At 35.5% G+C, this 26,334-nt stretch overlaps 2 protein-coding genes and 1 pseudogene across 2 annotated transcripts in view; all 3 read left to right on the top strand.

Moving 5' to 3' along the window:
* LOC117682994 (uncharacterized) overlaps positions 1–14,409 on the top strand; it is a 28,134-nt gene extending 13,725 nt beyond the window's left edge. Inside the window, exon 4 of the mRNA XM_066082571.1 lies at positions 12,585–14,409. Within this exon, the coding sequence (XP_065938643.1) occupies positions 12,585–13,558 (974 nt within the window). The 3' untranslated portion in view covers positions 13,559–14,409. The remainder of the gene's footprint in view (positions 1–12,584) is intronic.
* Positions 14,206–17,262, top strand: LOC136275087 (serine/threonine-protein phosphatase 6 regulatory ankyrin repeat subunit A-like; annotated as a pseudogene).
* A 135-nt stretch (positions 17,263–17,397) lies between these two features.
* LOC136275086 (serine/threonine-protein phosphatase 6 regulatory ankyrin repeat subunit C-like) lies at positions 17,398–19,400 on the top strand. The gene is given in 2 exon segments (XM_066083391.1): positions 17,398–17,470; positions 17,675–19,400. Coding segments are annotated over 2 exon segments (1,647 nt in total). The 3' UTR covers positions 19,249–19,400.
* Positions 19,401–26,334: the final 6,934 nt, after the last annotated feature.

Genomic DNA, 26,334 nt, shown 5'->3' with positions numbered 1-26,334 from the left:
GATCAATTATCGACAGAGTTATGGCCCTTGGACGTAGAAAAATTCTAGCTTTTTGCAGTTTCCACTCATTTTCTTCGCAAAGGATGAACATATTGAAATAAAATTTGGTATACAGGTTTATCATGATAATATCTAGGTCAAGTTGGATATTGGGTTCGATCGAGCAATATTCGACAGAGTTTTGGCCCTTGGACGTAGAAAAATTCTAGTTTTTTGCAGTTCCGCTCATTTTCTTCGCAGAGGATGAACATATTGAAATGAAATTTGGTATACTGGTTTATCATGATAATATCTAGGTCAAGTTGGATATTGGGTACGATCGATCAATTTTCGACAGAGTTATGGCCCTTGGACATAGAAAAATTCTAGTCTTTTGCAGTTCCGCTCATTTTCTTCGCAGAGGATGAACATATTGAAATGAAATTTGGTATACTGGTTTATCATGATATTTAATAATATCTAGGTCAAGTTCGATATTGGGTACAATCAATCAATTTTCGACAGAGTTATGGCCATTGGACGTAGAAAAATTCTAGTTTTTTGCTGTTCCGCTCATTTTCTTTGCAGAGGATGAACATATTGAAATGAAGTTTAGTATACTGGTTTATCATGATAATATCTAGGTCAAGTTCGATATTGGGTACGATCGATCAATTATCGACAGAGTTATGGCCCTTGGACGTAGAAAAATTCTAGCTTTTTGCAGTTTCCACTCATTTTCTTCGCAAAGGATACACATATTGAAATAAAATTTGGTATACAGGTTTATCATGATAATATCTAGGTCAGGTTGGATATTGGGTTCGATCGAGCAATTTTCGACAGAGTTATGGCCCTCGGACATAGAAAAATTCTAGCTTTTTGCAGTTCCGCTCATTTTCTTCGCAGAGGATGAACATATTGAAATGAAATTTGGTATACTGGTTTATCATGATATTTAATAATATCTAGATCAAGTTCGATATTGGGTACGATCAATCAATTTTCGACAGAGTTATGGCCCTAGGACGCAGAAAAATTCTAGTTTTTTGCTGTTCCGCTCATTTTCTTCGCAGAGGATGAACATATTGAAATGAAATTTGGTTTACTGGTTTATCATGATATTTAATAATATCTAGGTCAAGTTCGATATTGGGTACACTCAATCAATTTTCGACAGAGTTATGGCCATTGGACGTAGAAAAATTCTAGTTTTTTGCAGTTCCGCTCATTTTCTTTGCAGAGGATGAACATATTGAAATGAAGTTTAGTATACTGGTTTATCATGATAATATCTAGGTCAAGTTCGATATTGGGTACGATCGATCAATTATCGACAGAGTTATGGCCCTTGGACGTAGAAAAATTCTAGCTTTTTGCAGTTTCCACTCATTTTCTTCGCAAAGGATGAACATATTGAAATAAAATTTGGTATACAGGTTTATCATGATAATATCTAGGTCAGGTTGGATATTGGGTTCGATCGAGCAATTTTCGACAGAGTTTTGGCCCTTGGACGCAGAAAAATTCTAGTTTTTTGCAGTTCTGCTCATTTTCTTCGCAGAGGATGAACATATTGAAATGAAATTTGGTATACTGGTTTATCATGATATTTAATAATATCTAGATCAAGTTCGATATTGGGTACGATCAATCAATTTTCGACAGAGTTATGGCCCTAGGACGCAGAAAAATTCTAGTTTTTTGCTGTTCCGCTCATTTTCTTCGCAGAGGATGAACATATTGAAATGAAATTTGGTTTACTGGTTTATCATGATATTTAATAATATCTAGGTCAAGTTCGATATTGGGTACGATCAATCAATTTTCGACAGAGTTATGGCCCTTGGACGTAGAAAAATTCTAGTTTTTTGCAGTTCCGCTCATTTTCTTCGCAGAGGATGAACATATTGAAATGAAATTTGGTATACTGGTTTATCATGATAATATCTAGGTCAAGTTGGATATTGGGTACGATCGATCAATTTTCGACAGAGTTATGGCCCTTGGACATAGAAAAATTCTAGTCTTTTGCAGTTCCGCTCATTTTCTTCGCAGAGGATGAACATATTGAAATGAAATTTGGTATACTGGTTTATCATGATATTTAATAATATTTTGGTCAAGTTCGATATTGGGTACAATCAATCAATTTTCGACAGAGTTATGGCCATTGGACGTAGAAAAATTCTAGTTTTTTGCTGTTCCGCTCATTTTCTTTGCAGAGGATGAACATATTGAAATGAAGTTTAGTATACTGGTCTATCATGATAATATCTAGGTCAAGTTCGATATTGGGTACGATCGATCAATTATCGACAGAGTTATGGCCCTTGGACGTAGAAAAATTCTAGCTTTTTGCAGTTTCCACTCATTTTCTTCGCAAAGGATGAACATATTGAAATAAAATTTGGTATACAGGTTTATCATGATAATATCTAGGTCAAGTTGGATATTGGGTTCGATCGAGCAATATTCGACAGAGTTTTGGCCCTTGGACGTAGAAAAATTCTAGTTTTTTGCAGTTCCGCTCATTTTCTTCGCAGAGGATGAACATATTGAAATGAAATTTGGTATACTGGTTTATCATGATAATATCTAGGTCAAGTTGGATATTGGGTACGATCGATCAATTTTCGACAGAGTTATGGCCCTTGGACATAGAAAAATTCTAGTCTTTTGCAGTTCCGCTCATTTTCTTCGCAGAGGATGAACATATTGAAATGAAATTTGGTATACTGGTTTATCATGATATTTAATAATATCTAGGTCAAGTTCGATATTGGGTACAATCAATCAATTTTCGACAGAGTTATGGCCATTGGACGTAGAAAAATTCTAGTTTTTTGCTGTTCCGCTCATTTTCTTTGCAGAGGATGAACATATTGAAATGAAGTTTAGTATACTGGTTTATCATGATAATATCTAGGTCAAGTTCGATATTGGGTACGATCGATCAATTATCGACAGAGTTATGGCCCTTGGACGTAGAAAAATTCTGGCTTTTTGCAGTTTCCACTCATTTTCTTCGCAAAGGATGAACATATTGAAATAAAATTTGGTATACAGGTTTATCATGATAATATCTAGTTCAAGTTGGATATTGGGTTCGATCGAGCAATTTTCGACAGAGTTTTGGCCCTTGGACGCAGAAAAATTCTAGTTTTTTGCAGTTCCGCTCATTTTCTTCGCAGAGGATGAACATATTGAAATGAAATTTGGTATACTGGTTTATCATGATAATATCTAGGTCAAGTTTGATATTGGGTACAATCGAGCAATTTTCGACAGAGTTATGGCCCTTGGACGTAGAAAAATTCTAGTATTTTGCAGTTTCCGCTCATTTTCTTCGCAGAGGATGAACATATTGAAATGAAATTTGGTATACAGGTTTATCATGATAATATCTAGGTCAAGTTGGATATTGGGTACAATCGATCAATTTTCGACAGAGTTATGGCACTTGGACATAGAAAAATTCTAGTCTTTTGCAGTTCCGCTCATTTTCTTCGCAGAGGATGAACATATTGAAATGAAATTTGGTATACAAGTTTATCATGATATTTAATAATATCTAGGTCAAGTTCGATATTGGGTACGATCGAGCAATTTTCGACAGAGTTATGGCCCTTGGACGTAGAAAAATTCTAGTATTTTGCAGTTTCCGCTCATTTTCTTCTCAGAGGATGAACATATTGAAATGAAATTTGGTATACAGGTTTATCATGATAATATCTAGGTCAAGTTCGATATTGGGTACGATCGATCAATTTTCGACAGAGTTATGGCCCTCGGACATAGAAAAATTCTAGCTTTTTGCAGTTCCGCTCATTTTCTTCGCAGAGGATGAACATATTGAAATGAAATTTGGTATACTTGTTTATCATGATATTTAATAATATCTAGGTCAAGTTCGATATTGGGTACGATCAATCAATTTTCGACAGAGTTATGGCCCTAGGACGCAGAAAAATTCTAGTTGTTTGCAGTTCCGCTCATTTTCTTCGCAGAGGATGAACATATTGAAATGAAGTTTGGTTTACTGGTTTATCATGATATTTAATAATATCTAGGTCAAGTTCGATATTGGGTACGATCAATCAATTTTCGACAGAGTTATGGCCCTTGGACGTAGAAAAATTCTAGTTTTTTGCAGTTCCGCTCATTTTCTTCGCAGAGGATGAACATATTGAAATGAAATTTGGTATACTGGTTTATCATGATAATATCTAGGTCAAGTTGGATATTGGGTACGATCGATCAATTATCGACAGAGTTATGGCCCTTGGATGTAGAAAAATTCTAGCTTTTTGCAGTTTCCACTCATTTTCTTCGCAAAGGATGAACATATTGAAATAAAATTTGGTATACAGGTTTATCATGATAATATCTAGGTCAAGTTGGATATTGGGTTCGATCGAGCAATTTTCGACAGAGTTTTGGCCCTTGGACGCAGAAAAATTCTAGTTTTTAGCTCACCGAGACGAAGTCAAGGAGAGCTTATGCTATACCCTCGGCGTCGGCGGTGGTGTCGGCGTCGGCGTCGGCGTCCGGACCTGGTTAAAGTTTTTGTTGCAGGTCCTGTATCCAAGCTATTACTTGTCCTATCTTCACCAAACTTGCATGGATGATGCATCTGGACCTTCGCATGGAATTGAAAGACTTGGGTGCTGAATCTGGGTACTAAATTTTAGATGCTGGAGGAGTTTAAGGTTGTTGGACCAGGTTAAAGTTTTTGTTGCAGGTGCCCTTTGATAGCAATATCTAAGTTACTGCTGGTCCGTACTTCACCAAACTTGCATGGATGGTGTGCCTTATGATACTAATGCACCAGACAGGCTTGAGTGCTGAATCTAAGCTATAGGTTTCGGATGCTGGAGGAGGTTAAGGTTTTTGGAGCAGGTTAAAGTTTTTGTTGCGGGTGCCCATTGATAGCAATATCTAAGTTACTACTGGTCCTAACTTCACCAAACTTGTATGAATGATGCGTCTTATGATACTGATGCACCTGACAAGCTTGAATGCTGAATCTGAGCAATAGGTTTCGGATGCTGGAAGAGGTTAAGGTTTTTAGAGCTGGTTAAAGTTTTTGTTGCAGGTGCCCTCTGATGATTATATCTTAGTTACTACTGGTCCTAACTTCACCAAACTTGTATGGATGGTGCGTCTTATGATACTGATGCACCTGACAAGCTTGAATGCTGAATCTGAGCAATAGGTTTCGGATGCTGGAGGAGGTTAAGGTTTTAAGAGCTGGTTAAATAAAGTTTTTGAAACAGGTGCCCTCTGATGATGATATCTTAGTTATTACTTGTCCTAACTTCACCAAACTTGTATGGATGGTGCGTCTTATGATACTGATGCACCTGACAAGCTTGAATGCTGAATCTGAGCAATAGGTTTCGGATGCTGGAGGAGGTTAAGGTTTTAAGAGCTGGTTAAATAAAGTTTTTAAAACAGGTGCCCTCTGATGATGATATCTTAGTCATTACTTGTCCTTACTTCACCAGACTTCCATGGATGGTGTGTATTATGATACTGATGCACCTGACAGGCTTGAATGCTGAGTCTGGTTTCGGATGCTGGATAAAGTTAAGTTTTTAGGAACAGGTCACATGTTTAATAGATGATAGTACTATTTCAAACTTGCATAGTTGATTTAACTGTAATATGAATGAATTGCAGAGGTAGCTTCAGATGCAGAGCTTGATCTCCATTATCAAGGATGCTAAAAAATAAATCTTAGTTATTACAGGTCCTAACTTCACCAAACTTGAATGGATTGTGTCTTATGATACAGATGCACCTGACAGGCATGGATGCTGAATCTGAGCCATAGGTTGCGGATGCTGGAGGAAGTTAAGGTTTTAATTGCTAGTGCCCTCTGATGATGATATCTTAGTTATTACTGGTCCAAACTTCACCAAACTTGCATGGATGTTGCGTCTTATGATACCAATGCACCTGATGGGCTTGAATGCTGAATCTGAGCCATAGGTTTCGGATGCTGGATGAGGTTTAGTTTTTTGGAACAGGTCACATGTTTTATAGATGATGTCTTGCATAGTTGATTTAACTTTATCATAAATTAAATGCAGAGGTTGCTTCAGATGCAGAGCCTGATCTCCATTATCAAGGATGCTAAAGAAATCTCCTACCTCACTCAAACCAGCTCGATAGATAGATGTGTTTGTTGATAAATGATATAGCATGATTTCTATGATATAGTTTTGTATGATATGAAACAATATTGTTTGATATGATACAAAATGATATCATATGTTATATTATAAAAGTTATACGATACGATATGATATTGTATCATTTTTTTTTATATTTTATGATATTGTATCATGATATTGTTATGTAAAGTATTGTATATTATGATACAATATTGTATAATATTATATTGTATTTTTAATTTATTATTTTATCACATGATACAATTACATAAGATATTGCAAAATATTATATTGTATCCTATGATACAATATTGTATATTCTATAATATTGTATCATACAATATTGTATAATATGATATTGGTTTCAGTAATATAAAATTATATCACATGAAATTGTATTATATGATATTGTAATATAATATAATATTGTATCATACGATATTGTATGATATGATATTGGTTTTTATGATATATTATCATATCACATGAAATTGTATTATATGATATTGTAATATATATTATTGTGTCATATGATACAATATGTATAATATAATAATGTATTTTATAATATTTTACTTTATCACATGATATTGTATCATTTGATAAGATACAATGTTGAAATCAAATTATATTGTATTATATGATATAATATCATATAATGTATCAAATATGTTTCAGTGTCATTCAATACAATATCATACTATATTATACAATATAATATCATGTTTCAATGTAATGATGTATTATGTAATATGATATTGTAATATAATACTATATTGTATAATATTTTATGATATTGTATTATGTGATCAAATACAATAAGGTATAACACAATACAATGTCATATTATATGTTACAATATCATATCTCATTATTGTTTATTACGGTATTTTATTGTATTATATGATATATATTATAAATATGACATGATGCAATATTTAATTTTATATCATTGTATTGATTAACACATGAACATATGATTATCATAAATATTTTTATCAGATGATATACGATATTATGTCAAAACAGAATCCATGAATATCCAAGATCATAAAGTATGATTTTCATATAAAATGATAAAGGTGGTCTTATGTAGGTGATGTCTCATAAGGGTGATGCTCCGTCTCGGTGAGCTTAGTAATCTATGATTACCTATGTTTTGCAGTTCCGCTCATTTTCTTCGCAGAGGATGAACATATTGAAATGAAATTTGGTATACTGGTTTATCATGATAATATCTAGGTCAAGTTCGATATTGGGTACAATTGATCAATTTTCGACAGAGTTATGGCCCTTGGACGTAGAAAAATTCTAGTATTTTGCAGTTTCCGCTCATTTTCTTCGCAGAGGATGAACATATTGAAATGAAATTTGGTATACTGGTTTATCATGATAATATCTAGGTCAAGTTGGATATTGGGTACAATCGATCAATTTTCGACAGAGTTATGGCCCTTGGACATAAAAAAGTTCTAGTCTTTTGCAGTTCCGCTCATTTTCTTCGCAGAGGATGAACATATTGAAATGAAATTTGGTATACAAGTTTATCATGATATTTAATAATATCTAGGTCAAGTTCGATATTGGGTACGATCGAGCAATTTTCGACAGAGTTATGGCCCTTGGACGTAGAAAAATTCTAGTATTTTGCAGTTTCCGCTCATTTTCTTCGCAGAGGATGAACATATTGAATTGAAATTTGGTATACAGGTCTATCATGATAATATCTAGGTCAAGTTGGATATTGGGTAAAATCGATCAATTTTCGACAGAGTTATGGCCCTTGGACATAAAAAAGTTCTAGTCTTTTGCAGTTCCGCTCATTTTCTTCGCAGAGGATGAACATATTGAAATGAAATTTGGTATACAAGTTTATCATGATATTTAATAATATCTAGGTCAAGTTCGATATTGGGTACGATCGAGCAATTTTCGACAGAGTTATGGCCCTTGGACGTAGAAAAATTCTAGTATTTTGCAGTTTCCGCTCATTTTCTTCTCAGAGGATGAACATATTGAAATGAAATTTGGTATACAGGTTTATCATGATAATATCTAGGTCAAGTTCGATATTGGGTACGATCGATCAACTATCGACAGAGTTATGGCGCTTGGACATAGAAAAATTCTAGTTTTTTGCAGTTCCGCTCATTTTCTTCGCAGAGGATGAACATATTGAAATGAAATTTGGTATACTTGTTTATCATGATATTTAATAATATCTAGGTCAAGTTCGATATTGGGTACGATCAATCAATTTTCGACAGAGTTATGGCCCTAGGACGTAGAAAAATTCTAGTTTTTTGCAGTTCCGCTCATTTTCTTCGCAGAGGATGAACATATTGAAATGAAATTTGGTATACTGGTTTATCATGATATTTAATAATATCTAGGTCAAGTTCGATATTGGGTACGATCAATCAATTTTCGACAGAGTTATGGCCCTTGGACGTAGAAAAATTCTAGTTTTTTTGCAGTTCCGCTCATTTTCTTCGCAGAGGATAAACATATTGAAATGAAATTTGGTATACTGGTTTATCATGATAATATCTAGGTCAAGTTCGATATTGGGTACGATCGATCAATTATCGACAGAGTTATGGCCCTTGGACGTAGAAAAATTCTAGCTTTTTGCAGTTTCCACTCATTTTCTTCGCAAAGGATGAACATATTGAAATGAAATTTGGTATACAGGTTTATCATGATAATATCTAGGTCAAGTTGGATATTGGGTTCAATCAAGCAATTTTCGACAGAGTTTTGGCCCTTGGACGTAGAAAAATTCTAGTTTTTTGCAGTTCCGCTCATTTTCTTCGCAGAGGATGAACATATTGAAATGAAATTTGGTATACTGGTTTATCATGATAATATCTAGGTCAAGTTCGATATTGGGTACAATGGAGCAATTTTCGACAGAGTTATGGCCCTTGGACGTAGAAAAATTCTAGTATTTTGCAGTTTCCACTCATTTTCTTCGGAACGGATGAACATATTGAAATGAAATTTGGTATACAGGTTTATCATGATAATATCTAGGTCAAGTTGGATATTGGGTACGATCGATCAATTTTCGACAGAGTTATGGCCCTTGGACGTAGAAAAATTCTAGTTTTTTGCAGTTCCGCTCATTTTCTTCGCAGAGGATGAACATATTGAAATTAAATTTGGTATACTGGTTTATCATGATATTTAATAATATCTAGGTCAAGTTGGATATTGGGTACGATCAATCAATTTTCGACAGAGTTATGGCCCTTGGACGTAGAAAAATTCTAGTTTTTTGCAGTTCCGCTCATTTTCTTTGCAGAGGATGAACATATTGAAATGAAATTTGGTAAACTGGTTTTTCATGATAATATCTAGGTCAAGTTCGATATTGGGTACGATCGATCAATTATCGACAGAGTTATGGCCCTTGGACGTAGAAAAATTCTAGCTTTTTGCAGTTTCCACTCATTTTCTTCGCAAAGGATGAACATATTGAAATAAAATTTGGTATACAGGTTTATCATGATAATATCTAGGTCAAGTTGGATATTGGGTTCAATCAAGCAATTTTCGACAGAGTTTTGGCCCTTGAACATAGAAAAATTCTAGTTTTTTGCAGTTCCGCTCATTTTCTTCGCAGAGGATGAACATATTGAAATGAAATTTGGTATACTTGTTTATCATGATATTTAATAATATCTAGGTCAAGTTCGATATTGGGTACGATCAATCAATTTTCGACAGAGTTATGGCCCTAGGACGTAGAAAAATTCTAGTATTTTGCAGTTCCGCTCATTTTCTTCGCAGAGGATGAACATATTGAAATGAAATTTGGTATACAAGTTTATCATGATAATATCTAGGTCATGTTTGATTTTGGGTATGATAGAGCAATTTTCGACAGAGTTATGGCCCTTGGACGTAGAAAAATTCCAGTTATTTAAGTTTACGTTCATTTTCTTTGTGGATGTGTCCAAGGGAGGGGGGCATAAGTGTTTCACAAACATATCTTGTTCTAATGGCAATAATTTTTCAATTGGATCTGGAAACTGAAGTAAATAGGCATAGTACCATTTTCCCATTATTTTGCCTACACCCGTGTTTGAACGGAATGTACCTTTGACTTAAATAGATACAGGTACATGTATCTGTCGCAATATCATTTTCGAAACCTAGGTACTGATTTTATGGTGTCTGTAACCACTAATTTGTCATAAATTCAGAAAACCTGCTTCAAAAACAAAAATATGGAACTCCGTGTATAAAATCACTTGATATTCTAGACCATTATTATTTCCAGCGAAATGGAAGATGTTAAAGATGTAAAGTATAAGCTAGATAATTAAGACTCTTTTAACCAGGTTATTATGTGATTGACGTTTCGTTTTATATACATGCATTTTAGCTGAATATTGTATGATATTAAAAATGTCTGATGTTTGCAAAAGCGCTTTACTTAGACGAAATCGTATACTAAGTGCGCAATTACACCCCTTTTAACTTTTTTAACTGCCAAGACGTACGCTTTTGCCTCACATAGATTTTAGTGAATGGATCTGATCCTCCATTTCTGGTTTTACATTGTTACAAAGACTCTTGATGTTTAAAACCATTTTTTAAAGAACACACGAAGACTAGCTGAAAATATAGTTAAGACAGTACACCAGCGATTTCTTTATAAACACAAATAATCTTTGGATTTGTACGTGGAGTGAGTAACTGAAGAGTCAATACATGCAACTTCTTTTTAAGTTCACCTGTAAAGTTTTTACATAGGAATATATGAGTAAATCTTAATGATCTTCTTCTCAGAAACCATTATGCCAGGAAAGCTGAAACTTGTATGGACGCATCATCAGGTAGTGAAAATTTAAAGTTGTGAAAATCATGACCCTCTGGGGTAGAGTGGGGCCACAATGGGGGTTGACGTTTTACTTATAGAGTAAATCTTTAAAACTCTTCTTCTCAAGAACCATTTGGAAAGCTAAAACTTGCGGGGAAGCATCCTCAGGTAGTGTAGATTCAAAGTTGTGAAATTCATGAACTCTGGGGATAGGGTGAGGCCACAATGGGGGTTCGAAGTTTAACATATAAATATGTAGAATAAATCTTTAAAAATCTTCTTCTAAAAACCATTAAGCTAGGAAAGCAGAAACTTGTGTAGAAGCATCCTTAGGTAGTGCAGATTTGAAGTTGTAAAAATTATGACCCGTTTTGGGTAGGGACACAATGGGGAGGGACGAGTTTTTACATAGGAATATATAGAGTAAATCTTCTTCTCAGAAACTTGTATGGAAGCATCCTCAGGTAGTGAAAATTCAAAGTTGTGAAAATCATGACCCTCGGAGGTTCATCTGTCTCCCAGAAAGCAATCAGCCAGGAAAGCTGAACTTGTGTGGAAGCATCATTAGGTAGTATAGATTCAAAGTTGTGAAAATCATGACCTTCGGGGGTAGAGTGGGGCCATAATGGGAAGGGGGGGGTCGACTTTTAGGCTAAATCTTTAAAATCTTCTTCTGAATAACCATTTCGGCATGAAAGCTGAAACTTGTTTGGAAGCATCGTCAGGTAGTGAGATTTCAAGTTTATTCAAATCATGTTGCCTGGGGGGTAGGATGGGTTCCGGGGTGGGGGGGGGGATTTTTACATAGGATCATATAGAAAAAATATCTTTAATTGTTTTCCCTAAAAAATCAATTGCCTAGAAAAGCTGTTACTGAAGTGAAAGCAACTGCAATGCTGAATGTGATATGAGTATAAAATAATCCTGTTAGAAAAGGGACTTGTTTATAAATATAAGAATATCCAGGGGAAACATATTTATTTTGTATAAGATCAACAGGTATTAAACCACATTGTCCAGATATTTTGTATTATGACGGCATGATATCTTATTTTATAGTGCCTTTTTGTTGCTCAGGTGAGCGATATGGCCCGTGGGCCTCTTGTTTGATTTAGAACAAAATAAGTGAATGTATTTAAAACACGAAAACAACATTCTTTCTCTAAAATACGTAGTATTTGTAGTGACGAACTCGCACACATGAAAAATGTTTAAGTTCTTTTTTTTTGGGGGGGGGGGGGGGGGCTGACAAAACACCGTCGTATTTTGAGCTGTGACTAAAAGAGATCGAAAAAGGAGAAAACATTGCATGAACACACCATAAAACCATTTTAAAAGATATTGGGGGGGGGGGGGGAGGGGGACAAAACCATCCAACCCTTGAGAAAGGCACTGTCTGTAAAGGGCACGGTTTTGGAAATAGTTTATTAACGCATTTTCAACTTCTTTTCATCTTAATCAATTAGACTTGGAACATGTGAGTGTGCTTAGATTAAAGTATAAAGATGAATCTCCCTTTATTAAAGTCTTAACTCAAGAATTATGTCTATTTTAAACGTAAACGGTTTGTTAATTATTTTTTGTCATTGTAGAATCACAAATTGAAAAGGACATCTTTGATCAATGGCAACAGGAAGACTCTTGTTTTAGTTCGACAAAGGCGTTCGAAGAAATAGAAAAAATAGTTAAAAGCAAGAACATGGTAATTGTAGCTGGTCACTCAGGATCCGGAAAGTCAGCCATAATTCAACGTATTGGACTCAAATACAGAAAACAGGGCTGGACCGTAAGACGAGTAAAAAAGGTAGAAGACATCCTGGATGAATATTCTTCAAGTCGATTTCAAAAAGATAAAACCATTTGTGTTTTCAATGATCCATTGGGAAAAGAATCATTTGATGAAATTCTGAATAGTTCATGGCAAACATATGAGGAAGAATTGAAGTTGTACTTAGGAACAGCAAAACTTGTGATGTCATGTAGAAATCATATCATTTCTGATATTAGATTGACCCGTTTCCTCGTTAATCAATCACATATCATAAACATCGATAATAGCAAACATAAGCTATCCGTTAATGAAAAACGGCAGATTTTGAAACAATATACATCCGATATGAATTTATCCGACAAAGAGTGTGATAAGATCGTTGAAGTAGAAAGGTATTTCCCGTTATTGTGTAAATTATATTCTAGCAATGAGGAATACAAAAATAAGGGCGTAGGTTTTTTTACAGAACCCATAACAATGCTAAAAGAAGAGGTAGAAGGGTTCAGAAACAAAGACAGGGGTAAATATTGTGCTTTGGCTCTCCTTGTCCTTTTTGACGGTGATCTTTGTGTAAGCGATCTTTTTGAAAAAAAAGACATGGAAAACAAATTCAAACACACGTTAAAACAATGTAAATTACCAGAGAACACGACACCTCCAGAAATAAGAGACAACCTTAACTCCCTAAAAGATTTTTTTGTTAAGAAAATTGGAGACACGTACCATTTTTATCACGATTTTGTATGGAGGTTACAACTCTTGTTTTCGGGAACGATTATCCCAAAGAAACAATAATGTACGCTGATATCGGTTTCCTCAGAAAAAGAGTAAAATTAGGAGATTGTGACGAACACGACGACCCTTTCACTATTTGTCTAAGCGACAGATACATTGAACAACTTGGAGAAAGACTTTTTACTGAACTGTTTGGAGAACGCCTGTTAGATGTCGTACTCAACCCTTGTCTAAGGAATGACAGAGTAATTAAAGTACTGAAAGAAAAGATAACAGATCATCCCGAACATCTAAAAATATTGCTAGAAACCAAGAAACCAATTGATAAACAAGAAAATTACCGGACATCTCAAAACTTACTTCTGACTAAACTTTCCTTTTTGAATTTAGAAAGTAAAGTATCGCCGCTTTTTGCTCTTATTGCATTTTGTCATACACAACTATCACAATATTGCTTAAAAAATCTACAAGAAATGCAAACTGATTATATCAGTTGTATTCCTGCATTGTATTGCAATGGTTCAATAGAATTGTTTTCTACTGCTTTTAAAGACCACCCTGAAGAATCTTTGAAAAAAACATGGGGAAAATTTTGTCCTATTCACATTGTATCTGTGTTCCATAATTATGAATTACTTGGTGAGTTAATTAAGATAGGTGTAAAAGTCAATGAAAAGGTCGTCGATAAGGGTGGTTGGACGCCCCTTATGTTAGCAGCTGGTAATGATAGTCAGGAAAACGGAGACTATAACAATAGAGAATCAGGTGCAGAACGAAGAGATAAAACAGTACAACTTTTACTGAGTAATGGAGCAGACATTAATTTATGTCAGGAGAACGGAGCCAGTCCTCTCTATATAGCTTGTCAAGACGGACATGATAGCACTGTACAACTTTTACTGAGTAAAGGAGCCGACATTTATTTATGTCAGAAAAACAGAGTCAGTCCTCTCCATATAGCTTGTCAAAACGGACATGGTAGCACTGTACAACTGTTACTGAGTAAAGGAGCCGACATTAATTTATGCATGGAGAACGACACCAGTCCTCTCCATATAGCTTGTCTAAACGGATATGATAGCACTGTACACCTGTTACTGAGTAATGGAGCAGACATTAATTTATGCATGGAGAACGACACCAGTCCTCTCCATATAGCTTGTCAAAACGGACATGATAGCACTGTACAACTGTTACTGAGTAAAGGAGTAGACATTAATTTATGTGATGAGAGCGGAGCCAGTCCTCTCCACATAGCTTGTCGAAACGGACATGATAGCACTGTACAACTTTTACTGAGTAAAGGAGCCGACATTAATTTATGTCAGGAGAACGGAGCCAGTCCTCTCTATATAGCTTGTCTAAACGGACATGATAGCACTGTACAACTTTTACTAAGAAAAGGAGCAGACATAAATTTATGTCGGGTGAACGGAGCCAGTCCTATCCATATAGCTTGTCTAAACGGACATGATAGCACTGTACAACTGTTACTGAGTAATGGAGTAGGCATTAATTTATGTGAGGAGAGCGGAGCCAGTCCTCTCTATATAGCTTGTCATAACGGACATGATAGCACTGTACAACTTTTACTGAGTAAAGGAGCCGACATTAATTTGTGTGAGGAGAGCGGAGCCAGTCCTCTCCACATAGCTTGTCATAACGGACATGATAGCACTGTACAACTTTTACTGAGAAATGGAGCAGACATTAATTTATGTGAGGAGAACGGAATCAGTCCTCTCTATTTAGCTTGTCTAAACGGACGTGATAGCAATGTACAACTGTTACTGAGTAAAGGAGCAGACATTAATTTATGTGATAAGAACGGAGCCTGTCCTCTCTATTTAGCTTGTCTAAACGGACATGATAGCACTGTACAACTGTTACTGAGCAATGGAGCAGACATTAATTTATGCATGGAGAACGGCACCAGTCCTCTCCATATAGCTTGTCAAAACGGACATGATAGCACTGTACAACTGTTACTGAGTAATGGAGTAGACATTAATTTATGCATGGAGAACAGCAACAGTCCTCTCCACATAGCTGGTCAAAACGGACATGATAGCACTGTACAACTGTTACTGAGAAATGGAGCAGACATTAATTTATGCATGGAGAACGGCACCAGTCCTCTCCATATAGCTTGTCAAAACGGACATGATAGCACTGTACAACTGTTACTGAGTAATGGAGTAGACATTAATTTATGCATGGAGAACAGCAACAGTCCTCTCCACATAGCTTGTCAAAACGGACATGATAGCACTGTACAACTTTTACTGAGTAAAGGAGCCGACATTAATTTATGTCAGGAGAACGGAGCCAGTCCTCTCTATATAGCTTGTCAAAACGGACATGATAGCACTGTACAACTTTTACTGAGAAATGGAGCAGACATAAATTTATGTCAGGTGAACGGAGCTAGTCCTATCCATATAGCTTGTCTAAACGGACATGATAGCACTGTACAACTGTTACTGAGTAATGGAGTAGGCATTAATGTATGTGAGGAGAGCGGAGCCAGTCCTCTCCACATAGCTTGTCATAACGGACATGATAGCACTGTACAACTTTTACTGAGTAAAGGAGCCGACATTAATTTATGTGAGGAGAGCGGAGCCAGTCCTCTCCACATAGCTTGTCATAACGCACATGATAGCACTGTGTAACTTTTACTGAGAAATGGAGCAGACATTAATTTATGTGAGGAGAACGGAATCAGTCCTCTCCATATAGCTTGTCTAAACGGACATGATAGCACTGTACAAGTTTTACTGAAGAATGGAGCAGACATTAATTTATGTCAGGAGAACGGAATCAGTCCTCTCCATAAAGCTTGTCTAAACGGACGTGATAGCACTGTACAACTGTTACTGAGTAAAGGAGCCGACATTAATTTATGTGATAAGAACGGAGCCTGTCCTCTCTATTTAGCTTGTCATAACGGACATGATAGCACTGTACAACTGTTACTGAGTAATGGAGCAGACATTAATTTATGCATGGAGAACGGCACCAGTCCTCTCCATATAGCTTGTCAAAACGGACATGATAGCACTGTACAACTGTTACTGAGTAATGGAGTAGACATTAATTTATGCATGGAGAACAGCAACAGTCCTCTCCACATAGCTTGTCAAAACGGACATGATAGCACTGTACAACTTTTACTGAGTAAAGGAGCCGACATTAATTTATGTCAGGAGAACGGAGCCAGTCCTCTCTATATAGCTTGTCAAAACGGACATGATAGCACTGTACAACTTTTACTGAGAAATGGAGCAGACATTAATTTATGTCAGGTGAACGGAGCCAGTCCTATCCATATAGCTTGTCTAAACGGACATGATAGCACTGTACAACTGTTACTGAGTAATGAAGTAGGCATTAATTAATGTGAGGAGAGCGGAGCCAGTCCTCTCCACATAGCTTGTGAAAACGGACATGATAGCACTGTACAACTGTTACTGAGTAATGAAGCAGACATTAATTTATGTGATAAGAACGGAGCCTGTCCTCTCTTTATAGCTTGTTTAAACGGACATGATAGCACTGTAAAACTGTTACTGAGTAAAGGAGTAGGCATTAATTAATGTGATGAGAACGGAATCAGTCCTCTCCATATAGCTTGTCTAAACGGACATGATAGCACTGTACAAGTTTTACTGAGTAATGGAGTAAACATTAATTTATGTGATGAGAAAGGGGCTAGTCCTCTCTAAACGGCTTGTCTAAACGGACATGATAGCACTGTACAACTTTTATTAAATGACGGAGCAGACATTAATTTATGTCAGAAAAACGGAGTCAGTCCTCTCCATATAGCTTGTCGAAACGGACAAGATAGCACTGTACAATTGTTACTGAGTAAAGGAGCCGACATTAATTTATGCATGGAGAACGGAGTCAGTCCTCTCCATATAGCTTGTCTAAACGGACATGATAGCACTGTACAACTGTTACTGAGTAATGGAGCAGACATTAATTTATGCATGGAGAACAGAGCCAGTCCTCTCTTTATAGCTTGTTTAAACGGACATGATAGCACTGTACAACTGTTACTGAGTAATGGAGTAGACATTAATTTATGTGAGGAGAGCGGAGCCAGTCCTCTCCACATAGCTTGTCAAAACGGACATGATAGCACTGTTTAACTTTTACTGAGTAAAGGAGCCGACATTAATTTATGTCAGGAGAACGGAGCCAGTCCTCTCTATATAGCTTGTCAAAACGGACATGATAGCACTGTACAACTTTTACTGAGAAATGGAGCAGACATAAATTTATGGCAGGTGAACGGAGCCAGTCCTATCCATATAGCTTGTCTAAACGGACATGATAGCACTGTACAACTGTTACTGAGTAATGGAGTAGGCATTAATTTATGTGAGGAGAGCGGAGCCAGTCCTCTCCACATAGCTTGTCAAAACGGACATGATAGCACTGTACAACTTTTACTGAGTAAAGGAGCCGACATTAATTTATGTCAGGAGAACGGAGCCAGTCCTCTCTATATAGCTTGTCAAAACGGACATGATAGCACTGTACAACTGTTACTGAGTAATGGAGCAGACATTAATTTATGTCAGAAAAACGGAGTCAGTCCTCTCTATATAGCTAGTCAAAACGGACATGATAGCACTGTACAAGTTTTACTGAAGAATGGAGCAGACATTAATTTATGTCAGGAGAACGGAATCAGTCCTCTCCATATAGCTTGTCTAAACGGACATGATAGCACTGTACAACTGTTACTGAGTAAAGGAGCAGACATTAATTTTTGTGATAAGAGCGGAGCCTGTCCTCTCCATATAGCTTGTCTAAACGGACATGATAGCACTGTACAACTGTTACTGAGTAATGGAGCAGACATTAATTTATGCATGGAGATCGGCACCAGTCCTCTCCATATAGCTTGTCAAAACGGACATGATAGCACTGTACAACTGTTACTGAGTAATGGAGTAGACATTAATTTAAGTGAGGAGAGCGGAGCCAGTCCTCTCCACATAGCTTGTCAAAACGGACATGATAGCACTGTACAACTTTTACTGAGTAAAGGAGCCGACATTAATTTATGTCAGGAGAACGGAGCCAGTCCTCTCTATATAGCTTGTCAAAACGGACATGATAGCACTGTACAACTTTTACTGAGAAATGGAGCAGACATAAATTAATGTCAGGTGAACGGAGCCAGTCCTATCCATATAGCTTGTCTAAACGGACATGATAGCACTGTAAAACTGTTACTGAGTAATGGAGTAGGCATTAATTTATGTGAGGAGAACGGAGCCAGTCCTCTCCACATAGCTTGTGAAAACGGACATGATAGCACTGTACAACTGTTACTGAGTAATGGAGCAGACATTAATTTATGTCAGAAAAACGGAGTCAGTGCTCTCTATATAGCTTGTCAAAACGGACATGATAGCACTGTACAAGTTTTACTGAAGAATGGAGCAGACATTAATTTATGTCAGGAGAACGGAATCAATCCTCTCCATATAGCTTGTCTAAACGGACGTGATAGCACTGTACAACTGTTACTGAGTAATGGAGCAGACATTAATTTATGTGATAAGAACGGAGCCTGTCCTCTCTTTATAGCTTATTTAAACGGACATGATAGCACTGTACAACTGTTACTGAGTAAAGGAGTAGGCATTAATTTATGTGATGAGAACGGGGCCAGTCATCTCTATACGGCTTGTCTAAACGGACATGATAGCACTGTACAACTTTAACTGAGTAATGGAGTAAACATTAATTTATGTGATGAGAAAGGGGCGAGTCCTCTCTATACGGCTTGTCTAAACGGATATGATAGCACTGTACAACTTTTATTAAATGACGGAGTAGACATTAATTTATGTCAGAAGAACAGAGCCAGTCCTCTCTTTATAGCTTGTTTAAACGGACATGATAGCACTGTACAACTTTTACTGAGTAATGGAGCAGACATTAATTTATGTGAGGAGAACGAAGCCAGTCCTCTCTTTATAGCTTGTCAAAATGGACATGATAGCTCTGTACAACTTTTATTAAATAACGGAGCAGACATTAATTTAAGTCAGAAGAACAGAGCCAGTCCTCTCTTTATAGCTTGTTTAAACGGACATGATAGCACTGTACAACTTTTACTGAGTAAAGGAGCTGACATTAATTTATGTTTTGAAGAGAACTCAGCCAGTCCTCTCTATAAAGCTTGTTTTAATAGACATGATAGCACTGTACAACGTTAATTGAATAACGGAGCAGACATTGATTTATGTAACGAGAACGGAACTAGTCCTCTATATAGCTTTTCAAAACGGACATGATAGAACTGTACAACATTTACTGGGTAATGGAGCAGACAGTGATATGTGCATGAAAAAAACGGATCTAGTCCTTTTTTTATGGCTTGTTTAGATGGACATTATAGCACTGTGTAACTTTAACTGAAGAATGGAACATACAATAATTTATACAAGGAAAATGGAGCTAGTCCTCTCTATATAGCTTGTCAAAATGAACATGATAGCACTGTTCAAATTTTCTTGAGTAATGGAGCAGACATTAATTAATATCAGGAGAACGGAGCTAGTCCTCTGTATATAGCTTTTCAAAACGGACATGATAGCACTGTACAACTTTTACTGAGGAATCAAGCAGATATTAATTTATGTATGGAGGAGGTAAATGGCGCAGACACTAGCCTGGTTTGGATGGGAAGTCGATCCCGCCTTAGTAGATTACTCTGATAAATAAGAAAGCGCCGTTTAGGGTTTTATGTAGGAAAACAACATTCAAAATAATTTGTACGACCCTGATTCCTATTTTTTATGCCCCCCTTCGAAGAAGGAAGTGCATATTGCTTTGCTGCATTCTCTCGGTCGGTCCACCAACAGTTTCAATTCATTGTCTTCGCAGAGGATGAACATATTGAAATGAAATTTGGTAGGCCTCTACCAGTTTATCATCGTAATATCTATGTGAAGTTCAATATTTGGTAGGATCAAGCAATTATCGACAACTTTATAGCTCCTGGAGATAGAACAATTCCAGTTACATGTATTTGCAGTTTCTGCTCATTTTCTTTGCAAGAGGTGCACAAATTGATGTGAAATTTCGCTTACAGGTTTATCTAAATAATGTCGAGGTCAAGTTTGATTTTGGGTATGATAGAGCAATTATTGACAGAGTTATACCCCTTGGACTTAGAAAAATTCCTCTTATTTGCAGTTTACGTTCATTTTCTATGTGGATGTTTCCAAGGGAGGGGCATAAGTTTTTCACAAACATCTCTTGTTCCCTATTTACATGTATGACATGTCAGGTGAAAAGAGTGACAAGCATGATATTTGAAAACTAGTCTAAATGGTTTCATTGGTTTTATTATATTTGAATTATTTTATAAAAATGACAAATTGCGTAAATGCAATTCTAATACTAGAAATTTAAGTAACATGGAAAATGATTGTTTTTGGCTTTATTTTCACCTTATATCTTATAAAACACTATGTTATTAATTGCATTTAAGATTTACAACAATGAACAGAAATGAAGAGTCTTAAATGAACATGTTTCATATGAAGGTATGCGCTTATGTAATTGTATCTTACTGTAAAAACTAGGTAGGCAATTAATGACTTTGAATGTCGAAGCTAGTCCTGCCGTATATCGTATATTTGCTGAATGTTTCGATCACGTATTAATTAATAATTAAAACATTTTATTTTAAGTATAAAATGTATTAGAGGGAGACCTGTCCCTCTGCACATCTATGCGCCAAGTAAAATAGGACTGTAAATGTTGAAGCTACATGTAGTTCTACCGCTTAATTGTTTAATGGTTTGATTACATTGAACATGTATGTTCTACAAATATAGGTATATTTATTCAGAAATATTTTATCAACAACTAAATTTGAAGATAATGCATAATTACAAAATTCTATACATGTACAAATATATGCATATTTATATACTAGTATACTCGCCATTGTGTGTATACATATATGTATCGTATAAAAGGTTAGAATAATAAAAAATATTAAAAAGAAATATTTATATTTATACATATCCATATGTATGTGCCATTGTGTGAATATATGTGAATTATTAAAAATGTATGTACATGTATATATGTGATCCAGGGGCCCCTGACACTTGTATATTTAGAGGGTCACTGATGAGATAATACCTCACAATCAACTGTATTTGTTTCTGAATAAAAGTATGAAAAAATGTGTTGACATCTACTTTGTTTTGGGTGGATATATACTTTTCTCAAGAAGTGTATAAATACATTTACAACTTTCGACGGAAATGATATCAATTTACATTTAGCAAAACCATACAACTTGCAACTTTTATGTCTTGAAAATTTAGGAAGTATATGGATGAAAAACAATGTATTTTTTAACGTATTACTAACACGTGTGCTGCAACCACTATTGAAATAAAACCACTATTGAAATAAATTAATTCAATAGTGGTTGGGAACGCATTTCATTAGAAAAACCACTTTGCAACCACTATTGCAATAAAACCACTATTGAAAATAATTATTTCAATAGTGGTTGGGGACGTATTTCATTAGAAAAATCACATTGCAACCACTATTGAAATACAACCACTATTGAAGTAATGATTTTTATAGAGGTTGGGGTTGTATTTCATGATAAGAACTACTTTAAAAACGTTTTATATAGCTTTATTTTTTTTAATACGACATTTTAATTAATGAACAACGTAATTACTTTCGAAATTTTTGATTACATTAAAAAAAATAATTCGCCGAATTTTAAAATTGGTTATTTTAAAAGAGCTTAGATACTAAAAGTAACAAGTAAGGCATTTATTTTAAAGATTTTTTACTTTTTGATAGTCTCCTCTACGCATGATTCTTTAACCACTGATTGACGGACAATACACATGTATTAAGCTTATGAACGTCTGATTTTACAAAGTCTAATTTTTTTTCCGTTTCATCTGATAATAATTAAGTAGATTAATATTCACAAATCAATTACCAGTCAAGAGGTGTGAAACTCTCTTTTGTTCATCAGAGTTGTATACATACCCCAGATACACAAGTGTCTGGAGCAGAAGCTTCGTTAGTTTACCTGTTTACCTTTGTCATTGGCTGGGATCATTCGTGTGTGCATTGATATTATGTGATAGAAAAGAATACTGAACATAAATATGCACATGTAAGTGTTTAAAGTTGACGCAATCATCGGTAAAACGAGACGAGAATAGCCAATTTTGAAATCCATTAAAAAGAAATCTGACTGTAACAAAATGTATACGAATACAAATCTGTAAATCAACAATTATACTCAAATTAACCAGATACTTTAAAACATCAGACCTATTCAAAACTTTTTGGCTGTAAAATCGAATTTATTTTGTATAGCTTTGTAAGGAAATTTCCCTTTTGTTGACATAGTGACGTCACTTCCGCTAAAGCATCGTTATCGCCTGATTCTGTATACTTTTGATTAAATTTCGCAACACTGTTAAGGTTTACTTTGTGGTCGCGGCGACAAGAAAGTACGGGAAATGTTAACTATGACATCATACAAAACAATAAGTCGTCAAAAAGGCTAACAAATAAAGTAATTTTCGATTGTTATGGGTACGAAAACATAAAACTACATTAAAATTACCTATGCTGCAACTGTAGTCAAATAAGTCCAACAACAGACTTATCGCGGTACTCTTGTCGATGAGACATCATATTGTAAATTTTGATGTATATTGGGTGGGTTTAGAGTTGTACCATTGAGGGATTTGGAAACGACCACTGGCAGCATTTGGTTGCCATCAGTGAATTATGGTAGCTAATGATAACCAAATGCTACAATTTTTAGCAATTTTTACCTGTAGAACTGTAAACGATATTTGGTCAAATTAAAACAAATGAAAAATCTTGGTTTCAGTTGGTCACCAATTGTTGCCATTTTAAACCATTGAAATAAGAAAAATGGAGGAAATAGTTATTTCTTTTCACTTATTTCTCCGTGAAATAAATCTAATTATTTCATTAGAATTAGTAATTAGGTATAACCGATACATATATACATTGCCACGTGTATTTTGAAAGCATGGAGTTTGCGTGCTTATCATAATAGTTGACTACAACCTAAATTCATTTTTTTTAAGTGAGGCCCATTTAAGGGTTATTTGACATATTTATGTCTGTTCATTTTAAAATGAACTGAAATTCGTAAACCATTAATAGTTTATTGTGAAAGTAATGATGTGTTCCGTTTACAGAGTCCTTTTTACCTCGTATACCATATGATCGTATTTGGGCCAAGATCTTGTAGTTTTCAGCACGTGTCAATTACTGTCAATCAAAATCTGCGTGGTACAAATAAACGATATAAGATTATTCCGGTTTGTACGACTCTTAAATTTCGGGAATCTCATAATTACATGAATTAGGTACGTGAAAGGGACTTTTATCTATTACAACTGTTACAATCAAAGTTATTTCTTTTTTCCTAACGATACAATAGGTAAATCATTAGTTATTCGCACATGTGTTTTCAGCTGTACTACCTCTTTAACCATATTATCACCACAAGCATGCTTGCAGAAACTTTTCCACAACAAAAGAGGAGATCTCAAGAATAAGAAACTATTATAACCAAACTATCCCAAGGTATTTGTCTGATGAATTTAGAATTCATTTCAGACTTACAAGTGAATCTTTTGATTGCTTATGGATTTTGATTGCAAATAGGCAATTGTGAAACGTAAAACAAGCCGCATGGTCCAGAAGTTGACCTATTAGGGATACGCTAATGTTCCTATGCAACATAGGTGTGTTCTGACAGTGTAAAGTTTGCTATAATAATAGTCATCATTTATATTCTGTGACTGGGAAAAATTCAAATATATTGCTTTAAAGGGGCATGGTCACGATTTTGGTCGAAAATTGTTTTTTCTATTTTAATGTTTACAATGTTTCAGTAAGGCATTTTTAATAGGCAACCAAAATTTTATTGTCATTTGTTGAGTTATACGCGAATTACAGAGCTTACAATTTTTGGGAGTTGATTTTAATCTACTCTCCTATGCACTTACTCGGGCAAAGCGAAAGTGAAACAGTGTTTGGACCTAAGCACAAATCAATACCGCTGACAACACTTAGTTCTTGAAAATAATCGATAAATTCGATGCTATGTATTCTGAAGCATTGTTTTTCACGAAAACTTATTTATTAATACCATGAATATAATAAGATTTTAAATTGTACAAACAGTTTAGATATTTTACAAGTCGTATGTATTCCTACGCTAGAGTTCAATGTAGTCTCGTTCAACCAGACGCTTGGCTGTCTCCGTTAATATCCGACAAAACAGAGTCTCTCTTGCTTGTCGGAGATAAACGGAGACAGCCCCGAGCGTTTGGTTGAACAAGACAAGAGTCAAATCTTGCCTGGATCCATACAATTTCTCAGAAATATTTCGATTACTGATACTACTTGCCATGCAAATTCACATATCGTTGATTTTGAATAAATGATAATCGATAAAATCATCACCTTCAGTACTTCAGTACTTTGATTTACTATGTAAACAAAGCTTTTGTTTATATTTTGAATGTTGAAGTGGAAATTCCAGTTTTAAACCTCAAATTAATGTGTTAATCGGTAGTAACTGTTTATTTATGCTTAAAATGAATAAAAAGATAGACAAATCAGCTTGAAAAAGATTTTGTACTGGTATATTGAACCTATGTAAACAAAAACAGGGCACAAGCCTTGTTTACATAACGAAGAATTGTGAGCCCTGTATCTTGCTTAAAACTCATCGACTTCACCCAAATTTCATTTGATCATTAGAATTGCATTCCTAAAAGCATTGCAAAAAATAAAAACAGAAAAATAAAAATCGTGACCATGCCCCTTTAAGCCTTTAACAAAAATTTGTACAATACTTTTTTTAATTATCCACCAAACGGTAATCCGGTCAATGGCGGATAGGTTTGACGTAGGAAGAAGTTCCTTTCGCTTAAGTTTTTCTAGAGTTTCAAGAACATTCGTGGACTAAATAATGTCATCTGTTATACAGTGGCCTCGTAGTGCAAAAGCCCAGGAGACAAGTGATGCATTTGGAGAGATCTCGGGATTCCTCAGTGTACTTGAGGCAGTTGATGGATCGCACATTCCTATTAAGGTTCACAGAGAAAATCCTTATGCGTATTATAATAGGAAAAAGTTTCATTCTGTGGTACTTATAGCAACATGTGATGCAAATTAGCAATTCACTATGTTTGGACGGGCAATCCAGGCAGCACCCATGATGCGTCCGTTCTCATATCATCCGAATCGTTTGTCAAGTCGGATGATCTGTTTTCCCCAGGGTTCTATTTCACAGGGGGGGGGGGGGTCAGCTTTTCTTCTCCTAGGCTGGCTTGTGACACCATTTAGAGACTTTGGTAACTCAATAAGAGGCCAGCGTCTCTTTAATGTGTGTCACAGCAAGACTAGACAAGTTATTGAGAGAAGTTTGGGGCTTCTGAAGGTCAGATTTAGACGGCTGCTTAGATTTGATGCTTGTGACATGAACTTGATTGTAAACTCTATTCTTTCAGCCTGTGTTTTACACAATATTTGCATCAAAATGAATGAGGAAAATGTTGATCTGTTTGATGTTGATAACACCGACAACAATGCTTGTGATAATGCAGAATCAAGGCCTTGTGGCTATCAAATGAATAGTGTACGACTACGAAATGACATAATGCAGCGTCTTGTTCAATTAAATTGAATTTTAGAGTTAGCCACTCAAAAATAGACACGCCGTGTTGTTTCAAAACAGAAAACATACG

Source organism: Magallana gigas, chromosome 4 (genome assembly GCF_963853765.1).
Source record: "Magallana gigas chromosome 4, xbMagGiga1.1, whole genome shotgun sequence".
Lineage (NCBI taxonomy): Eukaryota > Metazoa > Mollusca > Bivalvia > Ostreida > Ostreidae > Magallana > Magallana gigas.
The sequence above is the reverse complement of the archived record's forward strand: the minus strand, read 5'-3'. Positions and strand labels throughout refer to the sequence as shown.